At 44.0% G+C, this 27,139-nt stretch overlaps 1 protein-coding gene across 14 annotated transcripts in view; it reads right to left on the bottom strand.

The window, feature by feature from the left end:
• PPP1R9A (protein phosphatase 1 regulatory subunit 9A) overlaps positions 1-24,614 on the bottom strand; it is a 249,209-nt gene extending 224,595 nt beyond the window's left edge. For 3 of the 14 annotated variants that reach the window (XM_058678329.1, XM_058678332.1, XM_058678334.1), the window contains exons 1-2: positions 23,654-24,003; positions 20,358-21,921 (exon numbers count right to left, since the gene is read on the bottom strand). In XM_058678329.1, the coding sequence (XP_058534312.1) occupies positions 20,358-21,731 (1,374 nt within the window). In that variant the 5' untranslated portion in view covers positions 21,732-21,921; positions 23,654-24,003. The other 11 variants (XM_058678338.1, XM_058678341.1, XM_058678333.1 and 8 more) reach the window with 8 other exon arrangements.
• Positions 24,615-27,139: the final 2,525 nt, after the last annotated feature.

Genomic DNA, 27,139 nt, shown 5'->3' with positions numbered 1-27,139 from the left:
TGAATCTGTTCTGAATTCAAAGGCCAGATCTTTCTGACAAGAAAAAAAAAGTGTTCTTTTCTATAAACAAAATGGGTAATAAATGCTTAGATACTAAAACTCAGAACAGAGCTTGGGACAGAGGCTGAGCTCTTAAACGCACATGGCCTGCTAGGGTAGCACAAGTCTGTAGGGGAGGAGGCGGAAAAGGGCAAGATGCTCCAAACATGTGCTGATGTGCACGTTGCTGTGACCCGGGAGGACCAACGTGGTCCAAGGCAGGGAAGGTACTCTGACTGCTCTACTCCGGGCAAACTATGCATCCAACAAAAGGCCAAACTGTTGCCCAAACAGGATCCTTCAATCAAATCACTCCTGCACCTTCTCTTGATTCACCCTGACTTTGCAGACTGAACACTGTCTCTGGTTCCCATCTGTTAGATGTGAAGTATTTCACAGACATATTCAAAGTCAAGCCAATCAAATAACACTAACATGGGGTAAAGAAGAATGCTAGAATTTTATTTGTACCAAATTGAGACCACATGCTTTGTTTTACCCTTGAACCCTGGGCCCTGTCCTGACAGCTCCTATGCCTGCGTTCTTGCTGCTGAAGTCACTGGCTGTTGTAAAGAGTATGTGCACTTAAAAAACAACAAAGCCCTTTCAATGGTGCCTCATCTGGTCCACCTTAGCCAATCCTGTTACCATCATCAATATGATAATACCTCAAAAAAAAATCTTGCTCTGCAGGGGAAAAAAAAATGAAAGCTCTGTTCCTTCTGGAGTAAGAGCCTAGCAACACAGACCTGAGGATTCCTCCTTCTCACAAAGCTAACCGCCCTGGAGCTGTCTCCCTTCGGCTGAGAGGAGGCAGGAGAATCCTCCCACCTCACCTTCTATTCTCATCCCCGTCTGTCTTCATAAATGCAGTCATGACTGAAGCAGCACTTTGATACTTCACCTGCTTCTGTGGCATTTCTGCAAAGAGTTCAGAATATTTTAACTCTAAGTTGTATTTCTGATTTACTTGGAGAAGGAACAGCCTTAGCTGAAATCTCAACCATAATAAATGTCTGTTTGCTCCCTGCTAGTGGCCTGCGAAAGCATTTGAGGGTGGTTCGAAGACTTGTTTGAGGTCCTGCACCCATGTGGGAGACCCAGAAGAAGCTCCTGGCTCCTGGCCTCAGATTGGCACAGCTCTGGCCATTGTAGCCACTTGGAGAGTGAATCAACAGATATAAGATCTTCATGTCTCTCCTCCTCTCTTATGTCTAGCTTTCCAATAAAAAAGTTAAATAAATGTTTTTTAAAAAATAAATGTCTATTAGTCTCCTTGTAAATTTGCACACATCAAGTAGGACTGTGACAAACTATGCTTCCAAATTCCTTCCAAGTCTGTAGTTGGATAATGTAATAGTCCTTGGGGTTGGCATTGTGGCACGGGGAGCTAAGCCATTGCCTATGACACTGGCATCACATGCAAGCACCAGTCTGAGCTGCAGCTGCCCCATTTCTAATCTAGCTCCCTGCTAATGCAACTCAGAAGGCACTGGAAGACGGCCCCAAATATTTGGACCCATTATCACCCATGTGGAAGACCCAAATGGAGTTTAGGCTTCAGGCATTAGTTTGGCCTGGCCACTGTGACAAGGTGGGGTGTGAGCCAGCAATGCAAGATCTCTCAGTCTGCTTTTCCCTCTCTTTTTAATTCTGCCTTTCCCTCTCTTTGTAACTCTGCCCTAAATTTTAAAATCTTATTAAAAAATGATGATGCAATAGTTCTTAATAAATCACAATTTCAAATTTCCTACATGATGGCAAGAAATCTACCTCATGACATATGAACTAGATACATATATGTGTGCATGTCTATCTTTTTCAGAGTTGTGCCTATAATTTATCAAATAGGATCCTTATTTTTGGTAAGTTCACAAAGTTAAGCTTCTGTGTCTTTTAATCATATAATCACATATTTCAACACACAGTGATGGTTCACTTTGCTCAGTGGACATACATCCCATTGCCGGTCATGTTCCACAGGTATGTGATAACCAGTCATGGGAAGATCAGGTCACAGATTGTCGATGAATCACAACACAGTAACTTTTTGACAAAGCACCCACCCCAGGTATTTGAAATCTCCACCTGTATCTTTATAAATGAAGAGTAGCAAACCAAAACATATGCATAGTAATTATTACTACAGTGAGTGGCTAATTTAATTCACGGATTGGCATGATGTAAAGTCCCACCACTCTCATCTAGTATGACAAGGTCAAGGACTGTGGATACATATCCCCCCAACAGGCATAAATTCAACTTTCAGAATTAGCTCTCTAATTGCCTCTCCAAAACTGCCTCAGTCCTAATAAAGACTGAATTTACACTTCAAAACAACATCTACAAAAAGGAGACTAATGATTCCTGTAGCACAGTAAGAAAAATTATGTAATAAATGCATACAAGTCCTTTATCTTGGAACTGATCTTGTGGCATAACAGGGGAAGAGGCTGTCTATGGCACCAGCATCCTGCATAAATGCCAGTTAAAGTTCCAGCTGCTCCACTTTGGATCCAGCTCCCTGCTAACACACCTAGGAAAGGTGGGCCCCCGAACCGGCATGGGAGAGCCAGATGAAGCTCCTCATTTCTGCCTTCAGCCCAGTCCAGCCGCAGCCAATGTCATACCCAGGAGTGAAACAGTGGATGGACGCACCCCTTCACTCTTTTTTTTTTTTTTTAAAGATTTATTCATTTTATTACAGCCAGATATACACAGAGGAGGAGAGACAGAGAGGAAGATCTTCCGTCCAATGATTCACTCCCCAAGTGAGCCGCAACGGGCTGGAGCACGCCGATCCGATGCCAGGGAACCAGGAACCCCTTCCGGGTCTCCCACGCGGGTGCAGTGTCCCAAAGCATTGGGCCGTCCTCAACTGCTTTCCCAGGCCACAAGCAGGGAGCTGGATGGTAAGTGGAGCTGCCGGGATTAGAACCGGCGCCCATATGGGATCCCGGGGCTTTCAAGGCGAGGACTTTAGCCGCTAGACCACGCCGCCGGGCCCTTCACTCTTGCACTCTTGCTTTTTCTCCTTCTTTACCGCTGTCTTTCAAACCAAAAATAAATGTTTTTTAAGATGCTTATTTTGAAGGAACTCAAAGATCTAAACATTATCCCAGCAGTTTTGTTTTAATGAATTCAAACATGGAGTTGGTACCAATTTAATCTTTTTGACACCATACAAAATCAATGAGTAGCATGCTACAACAGGAAAGCAGGCATTATAAGCCAGTGGGTTGGGTCAGAGCACTGATACCCATATCCCAATGCTGACTGAAGTCCAGTCCTGCCTCCACTTATAATCCGGCTTCCTGCTATTGTACCTGGGAGGCAACAAAGGCTGGCGCAAGAACTTGGGTCTCTGTCAACCTACTTGAGAGATCCAAATTGAGCTCTTGGCACCTGGTTTCACTCTGGCACATTCATGGATGCTGTTGGCATCTGGAGGGTGAACAAGTACACAGAAGACCTTTGCCTCCTCGCCCCATCACTTTACCTCTCCAATTATTTTATAAATCTCACTTGAAGAAGCCAAATCACCTTTCAGCTGGAAAATCTAACTTTAAAAATAATTATTGCAAAATTTTAAAAACAAAAACTTAAAAAAGTAATTATTATAATCTATTCTTTTCAAAAAGAAAAAAAAAGGTCAATACTAAGCACATCTATTTCTGGTTCCTATGAGGCAAAAAGACTTAATCACAAGCACTGGACAATTTACCTTCCGTCAAAATAAAGAAAACTGACTTGTCTTTAAAACTGGCTAATGGCTACCTCAACACCAATGCCAGGCCAGTGAAGACTTGGGGGCAAAAACTCCCAGAAGAGGAAAGTGCCACAGCAACAGGAACCCCTCGCATTCATCAGGCAGCCCCTCTCACAGACATGCACAGAAATGGTGCTTCTAGAACTCACACATTCATACAGAAAAATTCCCTAAAAGGGACATTCACATTATTGGTGTGCTGGTCAGAATACCTGGTATTTGCATAAACTCACAGTAACATGTTCCCTTTATTTCTTTTCAGGACTAATTTTTGACACTTTCATAAGGTGAACTTTGTTTCCAGGAACAAAAAAAATAACACTATTTGACAGCGAGTCAACAGAAAAAAGATTTTAACTTGCAATGACTTGCCTAAGAGTACTGCTTAAAACTAGAAGGATGGCAAGAGTTTCAGGAATCCCATCTGAGGTTCATCATATCTTTGGATAATACACAAACACATATCTTACTGATATAAGATTTATATCAAATCTTACTGATGTATTTTTCATTGTAAATTAAAGACTGAATGGGAGATTCCAGCTTTCTGTTAATCGAGAATCTTTTTCATATTGATTTCTCTGGACATTCTATTGAGGATCATTACAAACCTAGTACCTTCATAGGGCAGGAGACAAGCCAGAGAAATCTACAAAGGAAAAAGGAAAAGCCTGACAGCTGACCACGCAAATAACTGCAGAAGGTGACAGCGACATGCCTACCTGACTCCTGCATGTGGACGTGCTGACGATCTAGCCTCATCTGTGCCACTGACTGTGCACTGGCTCCTGCAGGGCCTGACAGCTGATTCTAAATCTGCCCATGAGCTTGCCCACAGGCCCAACTTGTTTTAAATGCTCAGAAAGTGCTAACCTGCTGTGCGAGAAATAAATCTAAGTCCATGTCTTTCAAGTTCTGGGTCTCTAGTCTCCTTCCTGATTCAATGCTCTTTCTAGAGTCTCAATCCATGAATGCCACCAGCTCTCCTCAGCGCTTTTTCTCCAAAATACAAGCCTGTCTCGTGGGCTGCCTCCCAGGACTCTATCTTCTTTTAATCTTCCCTCTGCTCATAGTATCCTGAGGACAGAGACACCTACCTCTCACATTCAGACCCACAGTCTGGGCTGTGACGCCCCCACTTTCCATGCCATTTATTCCTTCAACTGTGGGCCCTCAACTCCATGTCTAACTATTACCTTCAAATTGCCTCTCATTTGCTGAGCATGTTAGGAACCAAGCACTACCTAAGATCCATGGTAGGGAGCATTGGAGAAATTCATAGGTAAGTAAGAAATAGTGGCATATAATTTTTGTTCTTGAAAGTAAGTTTTACACAAAATAGTACCTCTCAAGAGATTTTGCCTAATCCAACTTGCCCCCAGCCTTCCTTATGCCAGTTGAACCCCCAGTCGGACATAAGTTCATTAACCTTATACCTGTTTCCTTGACCTCCTGCCCACCCACCGCCTGTCCCTACCATCTGCCTTCCTCACTCCATCACGGCAATCTTCCTAACATAGCAATCCAATCAAGCCTCCCCATGCTCAAACCTCCCATGACTGAGACATTCTCAGTCTAGCACAAACCTGCCTGAGCTGTACTAATGACATCAAACTGCTCTGACACCTGCACAAGATGGCATTTTTTCTCTTCCCTGTGCCATCTTGATACATTGTGTGCCTGTCCCTTTTCTCTGCTGAAGTGGACAAAGCCTTCCCAGTTCAGAAAGAGCTTCCTCTCCTCCTCCCAACTTCTCCTTCCACAAAAAAGAGGACCCTGAGTCCACACCTCTGGGATGGTGCAGAATAACCCGTGGTTCCCAGTCCCGCCTCCCCATGGGAATGCAAGCACCTTGAAAGAATGCAGGTTCACTTTCAAACAGGCAGTTTAGCTGACAAGCGTGGCGCCTGGATTAGAGGAGACACTTTTCATGATAAAATGTCCACTTTTAAGCAATCTGCACCAAGAATTTGTCAGCTAAACAAAAAAAAAGAAAGAAAAAACAAAATATATTTTTAAAAAGAGAATTCATCAGCTAAAGTTAAGGAATCATAAAAACTGTTGCAAGATACCTACACCCACATCTGTTTCAGTCCCAGGTGTTTGAGTTTCAATGTGAGCAATGGTGATGGGCATTATCTTTCTTGCAAAATTTATCAGTTTATCAAGACTAGTTTGGTTTTCTTTAACATGGGGCATCAGCTTGAAAACACTTGAAAAGTTACTAGAACAGCAAAGCTCTTGAGATACTTGTCAAAGCAGCTTCCCTCATACATATCACCCTCACCTAATTCAACAGAAAAATTTTAGCTGACATCTTTACCTAAACTTTCTAAGGAATACAATTTACATTTTGAGAGGAAGACCACCTTTTCACACTCATATTTCATCAGTTTACATAATCATGAATAAAACACTTTCAAAGACCAAGCTGGCATAAACAGGTTTGGGAGCATGCTGCCCAGCTCCGAGCCGGCCTCCAACTCCACGTGTGAAGTGGCAAGCACACACTATGAACAGTCTGCGAACCATGATCACATTGCCAGTTCCGATGGACATCGCCAGCAGCACACTCTACTCCGCACACCGAGGACCTTGCCTCTGGGATAGATGCTTAACGGAAAGAACAGAGAGCTGGTGCATTTCCTCCAATACTACCTAAGCATCAGCAATGATGGAAGGAGGCACACAGCAAGATGTCCGTGAAGAACCGAAGTCTTCAATATATGTAATCATTATCAATCCTTTTTTATTCTTAAGATTGATTGATTTATTTGAAAGAGTGACAGAGAAGAGAGGGAGAGAAAGAAAACTTCCATCAGCTGATTTGCTCCCGAGATGGCTGCAACAGACAAGACTAGGCCAGGCTGAAGCCAGGAGCCAAGAGCTTCTTTCCAGCTCCCCGTGTGGGTGGGCCAGCTTGGTTTTACCAGGTCACTAAGAAGCAGCTGGACACAGTGCAGCAGCTGGGACACAAATCTGAACCTTTATGGAATGCCAGTGTTGCAGGTGGCCACTTTACTTTTTATGCCTCAACATCAGCCCAATCTCCTTTTATTCTCAAAAATTATATGGTCACCCTGTGCATGTATCTACATCACAGTGATTGTCACACTAACCTATAAATGTTTTCTTTTCCAGCTTTTTAACAACACTATAAACTTCTTGAAGAGCAAAAGTTTGTTTTACCATAATATCCACACAGCACGACTCCAAGCTCAGCATTTTGTTCATATTCAATATTCGTTGACTTAACTACTAAGAAGACAACACTCCTTTAAATAGCTATAGCATGAGTTCTTTTTTTTTAAGATTTATTTATTTTTATTGCAAAGTCAGATATATACAGGGAGGAGGAGAGACAGAGAGAAATATCTTGCATCCGATGATTCACTCCCCAAGTGGACACAATGGCCAGAGTTGAACCGATCCAAAACCAGGAGCCTGGATCCTCTTCTGGGTGCTCCCACACGGGTTGCAGGGTCCCAAGGCTTTAGGCCATTCTCAACTGCTTTCCCAGACTACAAGCAGGGAGCTGGATGGGAGGCAGGACTGCCGGGATTAGAACTGGTGCCTATATGGATTCCTGGCGCGGTCAAAGCGAAGATTTTAGCCACTAGGACACAGTGCCGGGCCCAATATGAGCAGTTTTTTTTACAAGCTGCTGATAGACGACTTACCAGCCTTGACTAATACCTACATAATATTGGATATTAATCTCAAAATGAAAAAGTGCCAGTAGCAATAAAATCACATTTGATATATAAGTTCCATTCAATTAACACAAACTCTCTATATTAAATCACATATTCTTATCAACATCTTTCTAAAAAGTATTTTTATTATATCCATTTTAGAGATGGGAAAACTGTAACTTTCATAGTTTATTTTTTTTTAAATAAAGATGTTATCAGGGGCTCTGAAAATTCTAATATTATTCTTCTGTCTCAGTGTCTACACTGCTTTGTACAGAGCACCTTTCTGAACAGCTGCAGACATGTAATAAGCTCAAAAAGTTATTATTATATTTACAAAGAAAATCGAAAGAAAACAGCTTAGCCATTCTCTTCCTCAGGGTACTATTAAGAACTATTTCTGCCTAGGGAAAATGTGTTTATACATAAACACATTTACTTGAACAAGCAAAACCATTCTGTATTTGAGACTAATAACAATCACCAGACATCTTGCAGATAATGTAATTCAAGGAGGAACCAAACAGGCAAAAAACGTAATTTCAAGGCCTTGGATTTTTTGTTTCTATGTAATTTATAACTAATTACTTACAAATCACAGAGGAAAAGTGGAAAACTCTTTCCTAGACACACAGAGGTCATTCCCAGTAAGAGCTTTATTAAAGAATGTAATTATTTTGATAGTTGGTTTATCACAGTTACAACATCACTCTGAAAGTAAAACTAAGCACAATTCTAAGATCAATACTTTGGACTAAGGATAGTAATGACCGACAGAAGTAATTCTGCTTCAGCTATTAAAAACAACAACAAAAAATAACACCTTTAAGTAAACAAGCCAGTAAATAAAAGGGGGAGACAAACATAAAATCATAAAAAATAAATCAATTTTCTTCTTTAAATGTCTAATAACTTTCATTGTTAAGAGTGTAGCTAAGAGGGTCCTTCAAAGAGTTTGTGGAAAGTTAAATCAAAAGATAAATTTGTTTGGATGTAAATTTTCAAATTCCATGCATATGAGGGGTCTTCAAAAAGTTCATGGAAAATATGCACTATGAAAAAAAATCATGCATAAATCTCAAGAAGAAAAAAAAATTTAACCCACCAAAAAATTTACCTTTTAACCCTATTGCTCACAAACTTTCTAAAGTATCCTCATTCAATGACATACTCAAATGAGAAAATTTAGAACAAGTTAATTCAAAAAATGTTTTTAGTTACTTGCCAAAGCAGCTGCGGGAAGAGTACAGTCTGTAGTAGTCACTTGGCTTTCATGCACAACTGCCAACTATAAAGAAATCACACCTGCACTGCACATACACCATAGTATTGCCATTATCCCAGTGTGGACCTCCAGATGGGGGAGGAGGGACCACAGGTAACAAACATGAAGGTTATCAACACCAATTCGTGACAGTTTTGGAGACACAAGAATAAGACAAAGACCTCATTCTTAAACCCTCAACAAGCTTTTTTTAAGGTTAATCCATTTTTATTGGAAAGGCAGATCAGATTTACAGAGAGCAGGGGAGACAGGAAGATCTTCCATCCACCGGTAAACTCCCCAAATGACCACAATGGCTGGAACTGAGCTGAGCCGAAGCCAGAAACCAGGAGGCAATAGCTTCCTCCAGGTCTCCCACGCAGGTGCAGGGTCCCAAGGCTTTGGGCTGTCCTCAGCTGGTTTCCCAGGCCATAAGCAGGGAGCTGTATGGGAAGTGGAGCAGTTAGGATACGAACCAGTATCCATATGGAATCTAGCGCTTGCAAGGTAAGGAGTTAGCCAACTGAACCATCATGCCAGCCCCTTCACAAACTTTCTTAAGATCCTTGTCAGCAGGATCTGAATGCAGGTCTCTGAATCCAAACCAATGAGTCTTCCATCATAACTATTACACACAGACAAGAAACTCATTCAGCAGATTTTCTTGGAATACCAGGAACAGAGAGGGGTCAGTGCCATGACTCAACTAATTAATCTTCTGCATGCAAAGGCTTTGGACCATGTGTGGTTGACCTAGAAGAGGCTTCTGGCTCCTGACTTCGGATTGGCTTAGCTCTGATTCTTGCACCCATTTGGGGAGTGAACCAGAGGATGGAGGATCTTTCTCTCTGCCTTTCCCTAAATCTGATCTGTTTCCAAAAAAATAAATATAAAAAAAAAGAACTCAGAGTAAAAAACTCATTAACTGTCAACTGCGAGCTAAGATTCATCACTACCTCTGCCAACAGTGTTCTCCTGAGAGCTCTCAGTTCCTTCGGGTCCTGCTTAGGGAACCCCGACTAGGCACCAGCAACACAGTAAGCCCACAGGTGGCTTGTCTCCCGTGGAAGAACCAAGTCTCATCCCAAACTGATGCACAGTCATCAAAGAAAGCAATCACTGCTTCAACTTATTTCTCAAAGACAAATATATATAAGCATCTGAAAGCACAACCAGTAAATACCTATCTTGAACTTGTAATGTCTTTTTTGCAATGAAATCTTTAATAGCAAAAACATGTGTTTTACTTGTGAATACTGCCTTTCTTTTCAAATTATAATTGCAAATATTTACATAGATCATTAATACTACAAACTCAATATTCAATACTAATCGAAGTTACTAGCCACATTATAGTAAGTCTTAAGTACATTCAGTGGAAAAACAATAATACAACATTAGATTGTTTAGTAAAGCAATTTAATTAGGTCTTTACCAGAACCTAGAAAATGCAAGAATTGCTTAAAACTCTAAGATTAGAATTATCAGCTGATCTCATTAGGTGGAATTACTATTTTAAAATGGTAATTTTCAGAAATCTTGCATACCCAAAAATACATTTCCTGAGCACATAATATGATCCGCCAAAGCTTTTCTAAGATGGAAAGCCATCCACTTTGTGAACTGATCTGTGACACGCACTAAAAATGAAATATACGACCACAGAGTCTAATCATACGTTCAGTGGATCTCTTTTCAGCCAATACTTTTGTTCTCTGTGAACAACAGGAAACTGCATGTTGGCTGGTGTTTCAGAGCAGGAAACACACTCAAAACAACTTTGGAGAGGCCCAAAAATACAATCCTGTTTTTAACTGAGTGTACACAAGTTCTTTCCCAGGACTGCAGGTAAGCACTTCCACACTCCATTCAAATGAGGGCCAGGAGCCTCAGGAATCAACCAGACAAAAAGACCTCACTTCACAGGGTTATAGTATCAGGCTTTCTTTAAACAAATGTTTATTGTATTTTATAACACCACCAATTAAAACGTTTCATTTCACTTGCAATGTACCTAGCTTTTAAGTGTCATTTTTTTAAAAAAAAAAAAAAAGAAGCATTCCACATTATTGTGCTCCTAATGGCTGAACTCAAGGAAAATGTCCGACATCTAAGCAAATATTACAGTCATAAAATGAATGGGAAGGGTTTCCCCATTCTACAATAACTTATTAACTTTGCTACCAACTTAATATCAGCTTTATCCAAGGTTTACCAAAACAACGCATTTAATGAATTTAATCATCAAAAGCTCATTTTCTTAAACTAATTTACATTTTTCAAGTAATTTTTTTCATGGTATGCCCTCCAAATGAGATTACACTTAACAATTAGCTATAGAACCTTTCAGTGGATTAAAAAACGGTTTGGTTAACTTCCTTAAATTTTTATTCTAATCATTCCCACTGTATCCTGCCACCATTATTTATATGATTGAAGAAGTTACCTATAATTCATTGTAAAAAAAATAATAAGTCAATAAACATCTTCAAATATTGCCTTTATTCTCTCCATCTAGAAACTGCCAAAGTTAACATTTTGATATACAGTAGAGCACTGTCTCAAAAGCAGAACTCAAAAACTGGCCAGTATAGGCTGACCTGCAAAATGGGTTAAGTCCCAGGTGTGGTGCTTCCAATCCAGCTTCCTGCTAATGTACCCTGAAAAGGCAGCAGATGATGGTTCAAGTGCTTGCCACCCATATGGAAGTGTCCACCGTCAGCCTGATCCAGGCCTGGCTGTTGCTGTCATTTGGGGAGTGAAGCAACAGGCAGAACATATCTGCCCAGCTGGCGCTCACTCTCTCTCTCTCTCTCTATGCACCCACCCCTTTGCTCTACCCTCTCTCTTCCTTTGTCACTCTTTCATTCAAGCAAATATGTAAATAAATACATGAATCTGTTTTTTAAAAAAAAAACTACTCAATAAACCTCTATTGTGGTCCCTGAAGTATCTTAAGACTCATGGCTGTTTAAAATGCTTAAGATGAGACAAATTGTGTTATGAATATACTCTTTCCTTACCTGTTTTAGCAAGAGTAGAAGTAAAAAGAAATGTGTTGAAGGATAAATCTGATGTGGGTAAAAGGAAAAAAAAAATAAAGTGAGCTTCATGGGACAGTCAGTCTAAGCAGCACCTGCTTCTTGGGCCACGAAAAGACACCAGGAGAGAAGCCGTCAGGACCTGCTCAAGATGCTGCCAATCCAGCCCTCCCAGAATGAAACCCCACAACCAGGACTGTTGTACCTTCCATCCCCTTCCAGGCACACACATCCCAACCCACCCACTCGTCCCAACTGGCATAGAAACTTCATTGGAAGATGAACTTCCCTCAGCACAAAGGTCATTACTGGGCTCTAGAAAGTAATTACGTCTGTGAGCCTCTTCATTTAAGACCATTTATTATCATCCATAGATAAATGGGGAACAGCTTTGACAATACAAATGTTTTTTTGAAACTCCAATGAAATGGATTATATAAGCAAAGAATAGCACTTCCCCCTTCTAAGGAATCCCATATAGTTTTATTCCCTGCGTATTTCACTGCCTCATTTGAAAGAACAGTAATATGAGAAAGAGGTAATAAGTTAGGCTAAAAAATATTAGAATTGTGCAAAAAATGCATCAATATTTCAATCATGTTGAACTGAGTAAGCTATTTCCAGAACAAAACTGAATGATGAAATTAATGTGTCAGCAACTACATTACGAAACAATTCTTTCCTTATTATTAGGTTCTTCAACTGTTTCAATATACAGCTCAACCCAGACTTTTAAAGTCAAATGACTCTGAATAGCCACTCAATGAAAACTCGTTGGATTCGATATTTTAAACAATTTACTTTTTATTATAATCTACAGCATAAATCACACTCTCAATCAGTATAATAAAAATTCTTTGATATTTCAAGAGATGATCATTTTTTAATATCACCATTAATTATTTAGGATTGTGGTTCCATGCAAAGGTGTTTAAGTATTTGAGAATGACAAGGCCTCGAAACCAAGAAGGAATTTTAGTACTCAATGAGAAGACAGCTTCAATTACAAGCAAAAAAAAGAAAGGCATAGCTTCACAAGGCACATTTGTCTAACTCTACCAAAAAATCCAAGTAATTTTCAGCATCATTTTTACTATTACCGGGTAATAACATTTCATAGTAGGGAAGGGCATTTCACACAACTGTGAGGTCAGTGCACGGACAGACTGATTCCAGTCCCAAACATCCAGCTGCCAACCCAGCTTCCTACTCATGCACACCTCGGAAGGCAGGTCATGGTCAATTACCAGGGGCCTGCACACCCATGCAGGAGATCAAGACAGCTCTGGGCTCCTGGCCTCCGCCTGGCCAGCCCTGGCTGGGCGGGCAGGGGGTCGCATTTGGAGGAATGAACCAACAGATGGAAGATCTCTCTCCCTCTCTCTCTCTCTCTTGCTCACTCTTACTCTCATCATAAAATGAAGTTGTTTAGTTTCAAAATAATATGAGTATGCTTTAGTAGACAGCAATCTAACAAATTAAATAGATGCCTGTCCCAAATCAACCATCTCTCAGATGGTTAGGATGCAGACAGCAGCATTAGCGATATGACAGCCAGCAGCCGTCCGTGCGCAGGTGTAGTCAATGTGAAGCGTCATGAAAGCAGCACTAACAGCGTTGAGATGGAGCTGAACATCAGGTCCTGGAGAAGGCTAGGGTGCCTCTGTGCTGGAAAGAACAACGGCTCAAAGGGGAGAATTGGCATGAGCTCCATGTGTGTGCCTGCTGAATCAGACGCATGCTTCACCAAGCCAAGTCGAGGCGATATTAATAGAAATGCAATGTCCCAAGCACAGGAGCTGTTCCAATCAGCCTTTGCCACAGAAACCTACTTTTTCTCAGTTACACGACTCACTCCTTGGATCCTGCTGTCTCCCTGGCTTGCCATCGGCTATGAAATTGCATAACACGGCAGACAGCAACTGTGCAACCACCTCCAGCCACTTAATTTTAAGACCATGTGTCCATCAAGAAAACCCTTTTGCCTTGATCCTCTGGAGTTCCCTGTACCCTGCTAGCCTCAAGGTGCCTGAAGCGTAAGATATCCCCCAGCCTTTTTCATTTTGTCTCCTACGCAGAAGCAGATCCACGGAGACAGAACAGACTGTTGCTTGCCGGAGAAGGGAAGAGGAATCAAGCATGACTTGTAACAGGCATGAGATTTCTCCCGAGGAAGACAGAAACAAAGGTGATGATTGTGTAATACTGTGAACATGTGGAAAATCTCTCAATTGAGCCCTTCACAGCAGTGAAGTTTATGTTATTTGAATTCCATCTTTAAATAAGTAGGGAGCTGGCATTGTGGCACAGCAGTTTAAGCGTCCACCTGCAACACTGGCATCTCATTGGGCCACTGGTTCAAGTACCAGCTGCTCTACTTCGGATCCAGATTCCTGCTAATGCGCCTGGGAAAGTGGCACACTACAGTCCAACTCTTTGATCCCCTAACCCCACGTGGAAGACTTGGAAGAAGCTCCTCCTTCCTGGCTTCACTCAGCTCCAGCTGTCGTGGCAAACATCAAGTGAACCAGCAGATGGAAGATATTCGCTCTATGTCTCTCTCACACTGTCTCTGCCACTGTCTCTGTCACTCCTCCTCTCTGTAACTCTTTCAAATAAATGAAAAAAAAATTATTTAAAAAGTAAGGAAAAACGACCATGTGCGCACATACAGGAGCAAACTCCTCCTTCTAACTTTGCTTTTACCTTCCAAATAACAAACTCCCTGTAACTGTAATCATGCAGACAGAAGCTGAAAGATCATCTGTCAGCAATACACTGCTGAAGGACTTGCTGAAGAGCCTGGGAAATTACACTAGATGACCTTTAAGTAGTTTTCATTTCCAAGTTTCTGTGTCACAAAACAACATGAAGAGATTAGAACTGGGAAAAATGTTAAAAGCAACCAGGAAGAAGAGAAAGCACAACTCCTTAGTTTTCTTCCTTTTGAAAATGAGTACTGTAGAATATAACGAAGCAAAAGGACAAAAATTAAGTAGGTTCAAAATGCAAGAGTCTGGAAAAGCTCAGGGTTCTCCTGACCAGCGGCCCGAGACCACCGGGGTTGAGCCGACGGTGGTGTTCTTTGACTGCACAACCACCACAAATAAACTGGTGAGAGAAGTTCGCTTCTAGAAAAAAACACGTTGTTTCAGAGTTTCAAAAAAAAAAAGGAGAGGGGAGGCAGAAGAGCGGCCCCGACATACTCCCACCACCACCGACATTGTAATTAGCTAGTACGCATGCCTATCTCTCTGGACATCCAATCACTGATCATGTTCCACACGCAGGGCTAAAAGCTGTGCATTGAACCAAGGGCAGGTAAACCGGGATTCACTGGCACACAAAAGCTAATGCCTGGGCTGAAAGCTACACTCTGGGCATATTCATTACACGTGGCTGATGAACAGGATGAGGGTCGCATTTGGCTTCTTAAAGGCCTAGTACAGCTTGTCCAAGGACAGAGAAGAGAGACTGGGGTGCAACCCACTGCTCCCACTGCATATCCAGTTAACAGGCAGGTTGAGGTCTTGGTAAGCCAAGGCCAATGTCGGGGGTTCCCCTGGGGACACGGTGCTGTGTGCCTACAGCCTCCCACACGGGCTAAGGAGGCAGAGAGCAGTCTCCCACAACGAAAGTCAAGAAAAAAAACCTGAGCAATTAGATAACAATCCCAAAATCAACTAATAATTTTCTGAGTTTAACATACAAGGTTTTGAGCCATCTCCTCTGCTTTCCCAGGACACAAGAAGGAAGCTGGAAGGGAAGTGGGGCAGTTAGGACACGAACCAGTGCCCTAACAGGTTCACACACATACAAGGTGAAGGTTTTAGCCAATAGGCTGCTGTACCTAGTGCCTTATCTTTAATAACTATGATACCAATAACTAGTGTTGTTTATGAAGACATTTAGAAGAAAAAATATTTATGACCCAAGAAGTAAGAAACTTTAAACTTTTCCACAGTATACATGCCAGAGTATACCTGAAGTCATGTGTACCAGAAAGAGTCCCTTGACAGGACACTGGGGCACACTGGATGACGCTGACTCTTGGGACAGCCAAAACCACATCTAAGAACCTGACACTGAGTCCCAGGTACGTTCTGCTTCCAGTTCAGCTTCCTGCTAATGTACCTGCCATGCAGGAAATGATGCCCAAGCACTTGGGTTCCTGCCACCCCTGAGGGAGACACAGATGGAGCCCCGGGCTCCTGTCTTCCGCCTGACAGCCCTGGCTGCTGTAGGCATTTGGAGTGAAATAGCAGGTGGACGCTCTCCCTGACTCTGTTTTTCCATCTATTTTTATTATTCTTTCAAACATAAATAAATAAATAAAACCTTTAAAAAAATATCTTTTAAACATCAAATGACCATTCATTGTTCAGTTTTTTAAAAAGCAGTATAATATTTATTTTTTGAATTTTAGAGGCAATACAACAGGTATACTATACAATTTTATATGGTGCATTAAAATACTTATCTCATTATGAACTGTTATGTTTCAAAACATCAAAACCTAAAAGGAAATCTAATTCAAATGCTAAACCAAAGTTACATGAATTAAAACAAGTTACATGAGTTTCTCTAGAAGTTTATTAATTTGGGCACCCAAAAGAATAAGATCCAGCATTTGCAAGCCAACCAAGAAGTTCCTCTTCCATCCAAAAACTGGGGGCTCACAAAAATACAGGATGTGACATAACAGAGTCCTTACAATTGTAGGGATCACACCACACTGACATCCACAAACCAAGTATACTTCACAGGCTCATGCCGTGCTTCATCTTCAAAGAACACCTTTCCAGCCAACCAGTTCCAGCAGCCCCATCTGGTTAGCAGCTTCAGTAACGCATTCTCCCCAGCATGCAGGGCCAGCAAGCCAGAGGCCTTCACTTCAAGTCCTCAGTCCAAAGAGCAAGTGGCATGATTTGCAGCACCAGTACCCGTAAGAAATGCCAAACGGCTGGTTCCACTCCAGACTCTTTCCCAAGTTGGCTGTGGCAGCTCAGAATACTAGATGCTGCTGGGCCAGAGCTGTGGCACGGGGGTTAAGTTTGCGACACTGACCCATATCGGAGTGCCACATCAAGTTCCTACTGCTCTGCTTCCTATCCAACATCCTGATGATATACTTGAGAAGACAGTGGAAGACAATTCAAGTACTTGGGGCCCTGCTACCCATGTAAGAGTCAGGATGGAGATCCACCTCTAGCCTTCACCCTGGCCCAACCTTGGCTTTTGTAGTCTTTTGGGGAGGGAATCAGAAAATGGAAAATCTCTTTGCAAGTGTGAGTGTTGGGGGTTGGGGTCCACGCTGTCTTTTTCAAGTAAATAAATCTTCAGGTCTGTGACACAGCTCAAGCAACCAAGCTGAATGGATGAAACTTAGAAGAAGTGATTACAAGAGTTAAAGAAGTTCACAGTTGGTGAGAAAGAGGCAACACTCCAGGCTTAGTCAAGTTTAGAAGAGAATGTAAACTAGTGAAGTGAAGGGAGAACTTAAAAGAGAAGTTAAAGCTAGGTAAGCAGGGAGTGGGCATTTAATCTAGCATGGGTCTCCCTCTCCTCTCCCACTCCCTCTCAAATACATTTTTTAAAAACTAAGTAAGTACTAATCTGGAAAACCTGACACCAAAAAATAAAGATCCAGAATAAAAAATAAGATGGAACAAATGACATTTACTAACAGACAAAAAGGGTTTAGACCAAGTCACCCCGATGCCATCTGTGACCTAACACCTGTGTCACCTCCTTAGCAGCCTCCCCCTCAGGGCTCCAGTATGATCTTCTTCTGAATCCCCAAAAGTTCTACCAAAACAAAACAAGAAAACTCACAGCTCACTAGCAGGTCAACCACAGGCGTACGTGGGTATACCTGCCTGGCATCTCTTCAGTAGGGTGAGCAGGAATCACTGCCCAGGCAATCAGGAATTTCTACAGTTTGGGCTCAAACAGTGCTCTCAGCCTCATAACCATCAACGGAGAAACCAAGGGCAAGCAGACACAGGATGGAGGAGCCATTCACCTGAAACGCATGAGGTATGCTTCTTCCTGCCTTGTTTGCACATTGTGAACAGAATAAGGAAAGACATTGGGAACAACCTCATGCATTCTTTCCCAAATCACTGGTCAAACCCCTTTTATTCTATGTAGTTAGTACAGCCACATTCTTTTTAAAAGAACTCACAGAGCATCAGATAGTTCAGCAGCTTCTCACATTTGCATTACACGGGTTATAGTTAAAATGTGCTTTAAAACTGACTCTACATGCTTACAGAAGAGATAAACTTAAGAGATCTGTGTTTCTTCTACAGATGACAGCAAAACAGAACACACATGATTAGCCTTCAATAAATACTTAATGGATTTAATTATTACCATTCTTCAGACCAAAAAAGAAAAGGAAAAAAACGCCTTCATTAGAGATTAACCCAGACACTACAACCACCATCACCATTAGAATGCAGCCCTAAAAAATTCCAAGCGGATCCATTTGCATGTTAAGGAATGGGAGCAGCAAGAAAGAATAATTGTTTTATTCATCACAAAGGGGCTAATAAGCAATCTTCTGTTCACTCCAACCAGCATTGTTAATTGCCCATGCACAATGCACTATCTTCTCACAAATCAGGTTAGAATGAAGTTCTTGATGAAATGGCTTATACGTCAATGTATGTCATCCATAATCATTCTTTGCCATATGAAATCCAGGGCCCTTATTACGTGAAAATTAAGAGCATCAGTATCAAAAACTGCTTGAATTTCCCAGGATCGTACTCAAAGAACTATATTTGCGTGCATATGAACAGACAGATCCCAATGAGAAATCTTTTGGGAACCATTAGGCACACCCCTGTTAAGTTTTGTGCAGCAAGGGACTGAATGCAAGGTGGGTGTCTCCTGTGGCTGAAGGCGCACTGTTCTAACTTGGTACATTTTCATAAGCTTCCGTTCCCCTATTAAAAACTAAGCCACTGGGTTTACCAAACTCCTTGAAGAGTTCATTTCAGTTAGTCCTGCCTTGTTCAGTGTGAAGCAATTTAATCGCACAGCTTTCTTCCTGAAGGGTACAGAGACGATGTTCAAAGAACACGTGAATGGTGAAATTAAGGAGCTCACTGGAGAGAATCAGGCACCTTTGAAGATAGTGCCCAGAGGTTGAGGGGAGAGGGAGGGTGACAGAACAGGGAAGCTCTGCAGAGCTACTCCGTGCACTTTCAACTTCATTCACGTCATTAAACTGCAGTCCAAAATGGTCCATTCTCATCCATAGTCTCTTCTTGACACTAACAAAACCAAAGTTTTTCCTGCTAACAATCTGTAGATAATTTCACAGATCACTACTTCAACGCAACATAGCATTTCACCATTAAAGAACTGTCAGGTTTCCTTTTGGTTGTTTCCACATCGTCTTAAAGCCTTATATGGAAGCTCATCATGGGAATAACTTCAGTGATTTTTAGATTTTGAGAGGTATGAAAGGTATGATATCACATTCCAAATCTGTCATATTCATAGGTGTCTCACACTACACACACAAACACACACACACACACACGAGTTAGCCAAAAGCCCCTGTAAAATAGTGCCGAGCTACACATTTGTCATCCTACCCTGCAGACTCCCCCAGGACAGAGCCACCAAGCAAGTGCACTTAGCAAGGGCTCATGAGGGAATGCAGATACTCCGCCAGCCACCTGCTACCCATACCACCATTATCCCCTAATCATGTGCCACCATCCGCTGCTGACGGACTCTGCTATTCTTCTGTACCAAAGGTCTGCTCTGTGAGGTCAATACAACAGGGCATCTGAAGTCAACTGGCAATTATTCCATTTTTAAGAGGTCAAAAATACATCCACGAATGTTGATTCCATCCCTACTACCTTTTACAAAAATTCACTATAAAGCTACCGAACAAATTCTGAACTCAAAAGCTGGTTGCAGCAGTGAGTATTTCAGTCAGCTAATACATTTCCATACACCAAATTCCAATACCAACTAGCAGTGTACACACACACACACACACACACACAAATCAGCTCCAACAACATTCCTCACAATCCACTTACACTTAAGTAAGGAATAACTCAGATTTTTGTAAGCAAGTAAATAGAGTATATTATTTCAAAATCACCACAACTTTTCCACTGTTCATTTACCTCATAACCTACAATGTATGGATTAAAAAATGCTATCATTTATAGGTAATTTCACATACACTTGTTACAGAGGTTGTATTGCAAGCAAGTACCCCTAGTTTTCAGTCTCCGTGGTACCAATCTCCCAGGCCACTGGAAGGTTTCTCAAAATCCCAAAACTTCCTCAACTGAGTGCTCACTGTTGGTGTCTGCCATCCAAACTTACTGCAACCAATGCAAATGATACCTTTCAAATGCCAAACTCAAAATGCCTGACAGCAGGTGCTGTATCAACAATTATCATTGTATCAATAATCTTGAATTCCCAGCCAAAGCTTACAGCACCTTTCCAATCTACTCTGCATCCAGTTAAGCCCCAAGGATGCTAAAAACAGAGGACCCACTCACCTTAATAGGAGCACTGCTGAACTTGATCTTCCTGTTGGCTGGGATTTCGTCTTCTTCCGGCAGCCCAAGGATTTCGGAGTAGTCCATGTCAGGCTGATAGCTGTCGTTCTCGTCACTGTCGTCCTCCTCGTCCTGCTCGGTACCTGTCTCTCCCCAGTCTGAATTATACCTGGATCTCACTCTGTACACGTTGTAGTCACTGTGCATGTATACATGAGAACACTCCAACTCCTGCACGTCTTCGAGTGCTTCTTTCCCACAAGTGTCTGCAGAAGCTGCCGGAGAGATGAAATCCCCACCTGCGGGGTCTTTCCTTGGTGGCTTGGCTGCCTCCCCCCCCACCAAATCTGCTTCAGCTTCTTCCAAAGATTCGTGGGGTGGGGAGAGGATCCCAGACTTAGGCACTGCCTGATGTTCAGCACAGGGTTCTTCAGGGGCGTCCCGGATAGACGAGGAATCCTCAGCCTCCTTGCTCTGTGGGATCTCGTCAGTACCAACTAAAGCTGGAGAGGTCCCTTTAGAAGCCACTTCTGGCACTGGGGCTGTATCAGCCTTGGGAGCATCGGCTGCATCAATACCTTGTTTGCTGGAAGAAGACCACGAATCAGAATCCTTCAGGTGGCCGAATGTGTCGAGGTTGGTGACGGTGACGGTGGGTAAGTGCAGGGGGTAGTGGCCAGTCACCGAGTACTCACTGCTCTCAGCCTTCTCACCAGTGACAGCCCCTGGGGAATCAGCATTCTCAAATACTGCACTCAGTTGACTCACGGTTGGAGAGACAGCCTCGGTTCGGGAGCTAAGGCTGTCCAAGGAGTCGGTGCTGCCTCGGTTGGACTTGGAGCCACCCGACTCGTCCTGCGGCTCACCCCCTCCAGCCTTCTCCTTCTTTGGGGAATAACGGTTGTTGGGTCCCGATTCATGCATGCTTCTCTCGAACATCCTCCGGGTCTCAGTGAACTTAGAATAGGAAGGACCATCGTGCATCGTGTCAAACCTGCTAATTCGCTCAGAAACGGAGGATTCCAGCTTGACCACGGAGCCGTCGGCCTTCTCCAGGAACTCTTTAGGCCTCATTCTTCTCTGAGGGGACGAGGGTCTTCCCTTTCCCCTGGTTTTGGCAATGACCGCAGGGTTCTCATTGGGTTCCATGCCCATCTGCATGAACAGATTTTTAATTCTGTTGACGTTGGAGCCATACTTCCTGCCCCTGCTCTGCTGGGAGCCCTCGCCACCTTCCTTGGCTTTCTGTTCCCCATCCGACTTGGGTTTGTCAAAGGTGCTTTTCAGTGCCTGGAACTCAGTTCTATATGCATTCCTGTGCGGCGAGGCACTTCTGAGAGTGGTCCGTTCACCTGAAGACTCTGCCTTCAACATTTTGACTTTAGGGGTCAAAAGCCAATGTTCATAATGATCCAGGGGAAAACAAAAACAAAAACAAAAATAGTTCTCTTCCCTAGCACCTCTCAAAGTGCATACTCTGCAGCAACTGTCCCAGCAGGTGTATTAGCAAGTCATTCACAGAGTTAACAAAGTGGTTTTATCCAAGCAAGACTCTGAAGTTCATCTGGAACAGAAGAAAATGCATTTCTGAATTCACTGACTTATTTGAATGGCTGTCAGTCAACTAACATATACTTCATTTTCCAAGTGCTTTATTAGCCACATGGCAAACCAAAACAATTATTTTTTTTTGAACTGGATAGTTTTTTTTTTTTTTTTTAAGTCAAGGAGATGAAAGTTACCCCAATTAGTCTTTGGTAACAAAAATGTCTCAAACACAATTTGGAGATTCCCTACTAAAATCTGCACCCCCCCCCCACACACACACAGGTTTGCACTTAAGTACATTTGTAATACTTTAGTTCCCAAGAATTGGCTGCTTCTGTAAACAATCCTAAGAGTAACCAACAGTTCACAGATCTCTGAGAAGCATCATTTAACAGTCCAGAATAACCATCCAGGATTCCCCCACAGAGCAGAACTGCTTCTAAGCACAAGTGCAAGTTTGGAATCCATGTTTACAAACTCAGAATCATGCCAACAGAGGCTCATCATCACCCACGAGGACCCATTCTCACCTAGTGCATCCGTCCCCACCCCGCCCCCACAATGCAATTTCAAACCCATACAAGCAGAAAACAAAAGTTCTTCCAGCTTGGTTCTAGCAAGCATGTGGAAGTTTCCTCACAGTGTCTATTATTAATAAGGAAGTGGGAGGCAGACCGTCATGGCAGTAACTGCAGGAGTGTGGGGCAATCAGAAAGCAAAGGCACCATGTCACCTCTAGTCAAAGCCCTGATCAGGGTATTCCCTTCTCCCAGCTGAACACCCCAGCCAGGCCAGCCTACAGGGCCACTCCAGCCCACAGTTGGATTCCACATCACACACCAGCAATGCACACCCTCTGAGCCACAGTGTGGTCTTCAAGATCTCTCTTGTGGTCTGCTTTGGGTTTGGGTTTGTTCTTGTGACTTGTGCTCCACCACCCTCCCACCCCATCACCAGCTAAAGTCACACACACTCGCACTTAAATCGCCTCCAAACTCGGCTCCCGGCCCAGCACACATGCAGGCCCATGCAGGCAGGCAGACAGCTACAGAGTGGGTTACCTGGTTTTTTTGTTTTGTTTTGTTTTGTTTTGTTTTAAACCATCAACAATCGCCTTTTACCCTGACATTTTTGAAAGCCGTCAAAACCCTCCCCTCATCCCCTCCACACACAGACACACACACACACACACCACTCCCTCCCCCACCAACTCCAGCCCGAGGGGGCGGAGGCCAAGGGGCCCTGAAGGGGAGGGTTCAAATCCTGCCCTTACAAAAGACAAACATAAATAACACCAACTTGAGAGGCGGCAGATTCCCAAGCCTGCTGCGGGATGCAGTCCCTGGGCCCCTGGGCTGGGCTGGGCCGGGAGAGCAGGCGACGCCAGGCGCTATGGTACCAGGTCTCAGTCTAGCTTGGTGCCAGGAAGCACCTGAAGTCCCAACACCTTGGCTGTGGCTCCCGGCGGCTGCCAGGCGGATCCCTGGCAGGCACGGGGAGACGAGCTCCCTGGCCACAGTAAAATAAATAAATAAATATCAAATATAAAAGCCAGGGGGAAAATTACAGGCTAATGAGCATATACGCCTCCCCTCGTGCCAGGAAACAATAGATCCCACTGATAATGCCTCCTGTCCTCAACCCGGCGCTCCCCAACCACAAGCCGCCCCCACCCGAGCCTGCAACTCAGCCTTTGTACGAGCTGGCTGCGCGCCTCTGCATCGCCACCCTCCCGTACTCCCCCTTACCCGAACGGGAGCGCCACGGGCGGGGAGGGTCGCGTCGCCGCGGCTCCCACCCCTTCCACGCCAGGCGCCCCCCGCCCCACGGTCCCGGTGGCCGCGGTTCGGCGTCGGCCCGCTGCCCGGCCCCGCCACCCGCTCCTCACGGCGCGGCGCGCACGGCGGCTGCGGCGGCCGCTGCCACTCGCGCCTCGGCCCCCACGCGCGCCCTGCCCGCGCCGAACGGCCCCGGGAGGCGCGCCGCGCTCCCCAACGCCATTGCGGGCGGGCGGCGGCCGGACAGAGCCGCGCTCGCACCCTCGGGCCGGCCTGGGGCAAGGGGAGCCAGCGAGAGAAGGGCTTTGGCCCACGTGCGGTCGCCCGGCGCGGGCCCTTGGGCCGAACGGGGAGGCCGCGGTGTACGCAAGGAGAGGCCACGGGGGCGAGCAAGGCCGGGGGGTAACAGGTGCCTCACCTCGGCTGATGGGATTAACTCTAGGGCCGCAGAGAGAGGGAGCCCAGCAGCAAAATCCCAGGAGAGAGAGAGCGAGAGAGGGAGAGAGGGAGCCTCTGGCGGCCAAGGAAGGGCGAAAAGCACCGGCCCGAGGCGAAGCCGCCCCACCCCCTCGGCCGTGGGCGAGGGGCCTCTCCGGACTGGGACCCGGCCCGGGCCTGCCCTGTGGGGGCCTGGTTGCCCTCTTGCGGGGGTGCTGGCTTCGCTGCTGGGTGCTGGGGCTGCCCGTCGCTGAAGCCCCATCGAGTTCGCAGTTAACTCTGTGACCCCAGCGCTCCAAACCCCAGGCCACTCTCGCGGCCTGCAGGGCCAGGAGGTAGGCCCTAGTTGGCCGCGGCTTCCACGGAGGCCTCAGCGCCTGGCCTCAAGGTCTCCAGGCGAAAAGGCCAGGAATGGGAAGGTCTGTGACTTTCCTCCCTGGGGAGGGTTTCCCAGCCCCGTACCTGTCCTCAACCTCTTGTAAGCGCTCAGCACTCGCTCGCTCTCCCATCCCGAGCCCCCTTCCCGTGCCCCCTCCCCTCATACCGGAAGCTTCACGGCCTTCCGGCAAAATATATACCTGATCAAAACGGTCCATCTAGTCCTTTAAACTGCTTCTCCCAAAAAGTCAACGGTATAAGAACATTAATTTTCCAGGAAGGTTAAGAGCATTGACTCTGAAAGAAATAGTCTGATCAGATGAACCTAGGTCAAACATTTTATTGGATTAGGGAAAGAATCCGCGAGATCTTTCACCTACTCAAATGAGAATGATGTGGGCAGACGGGAGAATTGGCAAAATTGCTTCCTGTTCCGTGGCGCATCAAGTCGTGATGCTTTAGCATTACCATGACCCCCCAACTCGTCCTACATAGACAAGATCCCCACTGGATACTGAAACAAACCCTATGTGTGTTTTCTCCTCTGTACACAGACCTAAAATAAAGTTGAACCTATATATGAGATAAACAGTAATAAAGTGAAACAACTGTCAGTGCAAGTTACTTAATATGTGTTGGGGGGGTTAGTATTCATTAAATACTGAATAAATTAGTGTTTTCAGACCATAGTATACCTTAGGTGACTGAAACCAAGAGAAAGTGCAAACAACAGATAAGGAGGGAATGCTGTGTCAGTTCCCCAGGCCAGTATCTGGTTTATCCAGAAAGCAATTTGCATTTCTATAGATAAGAATGATTTACAGACCTCTACGTGTCTATAGCTTACTAAGTAATATCTTAGCCTAATGCAGATTTCTGCAAAATCTCCAAACTCCAGAGCCAGTATTTCCAACATTCCACAGCAAGGACACACAGCACTCTTAAGCCCCCTTCAAAGCCGGACACAAGTTTTCCCAAAATGGAACAACAAACGTGATTCACATTTAACAGACGGGAAAAGCGAGACTTAGCCTTTGTAACATCTCTGTCTTTCATTAGGTGGCACATGACAAGATATGAACACAGGAAAAGATACCACACTGAGTCTGTGAACTCTGAGAAACACTGGGCTATGGCTTCCAGAAGGACTTCATAGCTCATCAATACTACACATGTTTTATTTGGAACAGTGAGATTCCTTGTGCTATTCTCCAGGCTCACCAAATTCTCATCCTTTCCTGAGAAATTGGCATTCTCCATCTCCAAAGGATGTCACTTCTCTAAGCATAAACAGATGTAGCAGGCGATGTGAGGGGGCTGTGGTTCCACTCTCTGCTTTTGGAAAGAACATTTGTGCTGTCTGGATAATCTAGTGCAAAAGTTCCTGTCATTTATTTGCAGTATGGAAACCAGGTTTTTTTTTTTTTTTTTTTTTTTTTTTTTTAGGGGAACAACCTAAATAAATGCAGAATCTAATCAGTGAGTTCTGTCTGTAGAAGAGGGGGCAGAATTGGCAATAAAGCCAGTCTTACACCTCTTTGCAAAAAAGATGATTCATACAGAAAAGCAGCCTGAAGAGTTAAGTTGGTTGGGTTTTTTTTTTTTTTTAATGTGAAACTTATGGAGAAATTCACGCTGAAGGAATGGTTAGAGTTGTTAAACCACCATGGTGATAATCTAAGCTGTGTTGCCCATAAAGGACCTTCCACATCTAACACTGAGTCCTTGGAAGGTCTAATAGACCTGGGTTAATTCAGGACATGTGCCTGTTTACATGAACGCAAATGAAATACATTATAATTACAAGGAGAAGCATTTGGCACTGATGCAGATGCCCACATCCTCTACTGGAGCCATGCTTCACCTCCAATCCAGTTTCCTGCTAATGCACACCCTGGGAAGGCAGCAGATGGCTCCAGTGCTTGAGTCCCCACCATTCCTGGCAGAGACTTGGAGTTCTGCCAGGAAGTTCCCAACTCCTGGTTTTGGCCCAAGGCTGGCTCCAGCTTTTGGGGACTTTATGAGGCAACCTAGGACTAAAAGCAGGTCAGAATAACACCATCACCCCTGTTACTTCCCAGCATGTAAACACTAAACAAGCTTGAACCCCCTTGTAACAAATGCTTATCTGTCACGACAGGTTCTAGGTTTTGATTAAAAAGAACTAGAAATGGCTCCATTAAGGCCACCTTCAGTCCACCCGGTAACTAACATATAACCACTACCTTTGATCTTCAGTGAGAATATGGTGAAGACATAAATGTCCCTAGATTGTGAGATCCTCTGCAGCTGAGCTATGTACAGCCCCTCTGATTGTACTGCGGGAGCTTCTCTTTTCCCTACTTCAATAAAGCATCACTTCCACTCCCACCATTGTGTCTAGTTTCGTGAATCATCATTAACCCCAGGACACGAACCCTAACTCCTCTCATCAGTTTTCCTATAGCAGTTGCGAGGTTGAACCAGCAAAGAGATAATATTTCTCTCTCTCTCAACTAAAATTTTTAATTGTAAAAAAAAATTTATTTCAGTTCCTCAGTGATACTAGTGTCTTCGTGTAGCTAGAGGCCACGCTGGAGGACAGTGAATACTTCCATCATTGCCATTTCTACTGAACAGGGCTGATCCAGATAACATTCT

The sequence above is a fragment of the Ochotona princeps genome, chromosome 20 (genome assembly GCF_030435755.1).
Source record: "Ochotona princeps isolate mOchPri1 chromosome 20, mOchPri1.hap1, whole genome shotgun sequence".
Lineage (NCBI taxonomy): Eukaryota > Metazoa > Chordata > Mammalia > Lagomorpha > Ochotonidae > Ochotona > Ochotona princeps.
Note: the sequence above shows the minus strand (reverse complement) of the source record. Positions and strands in the feature narration are given on the sequence as shown.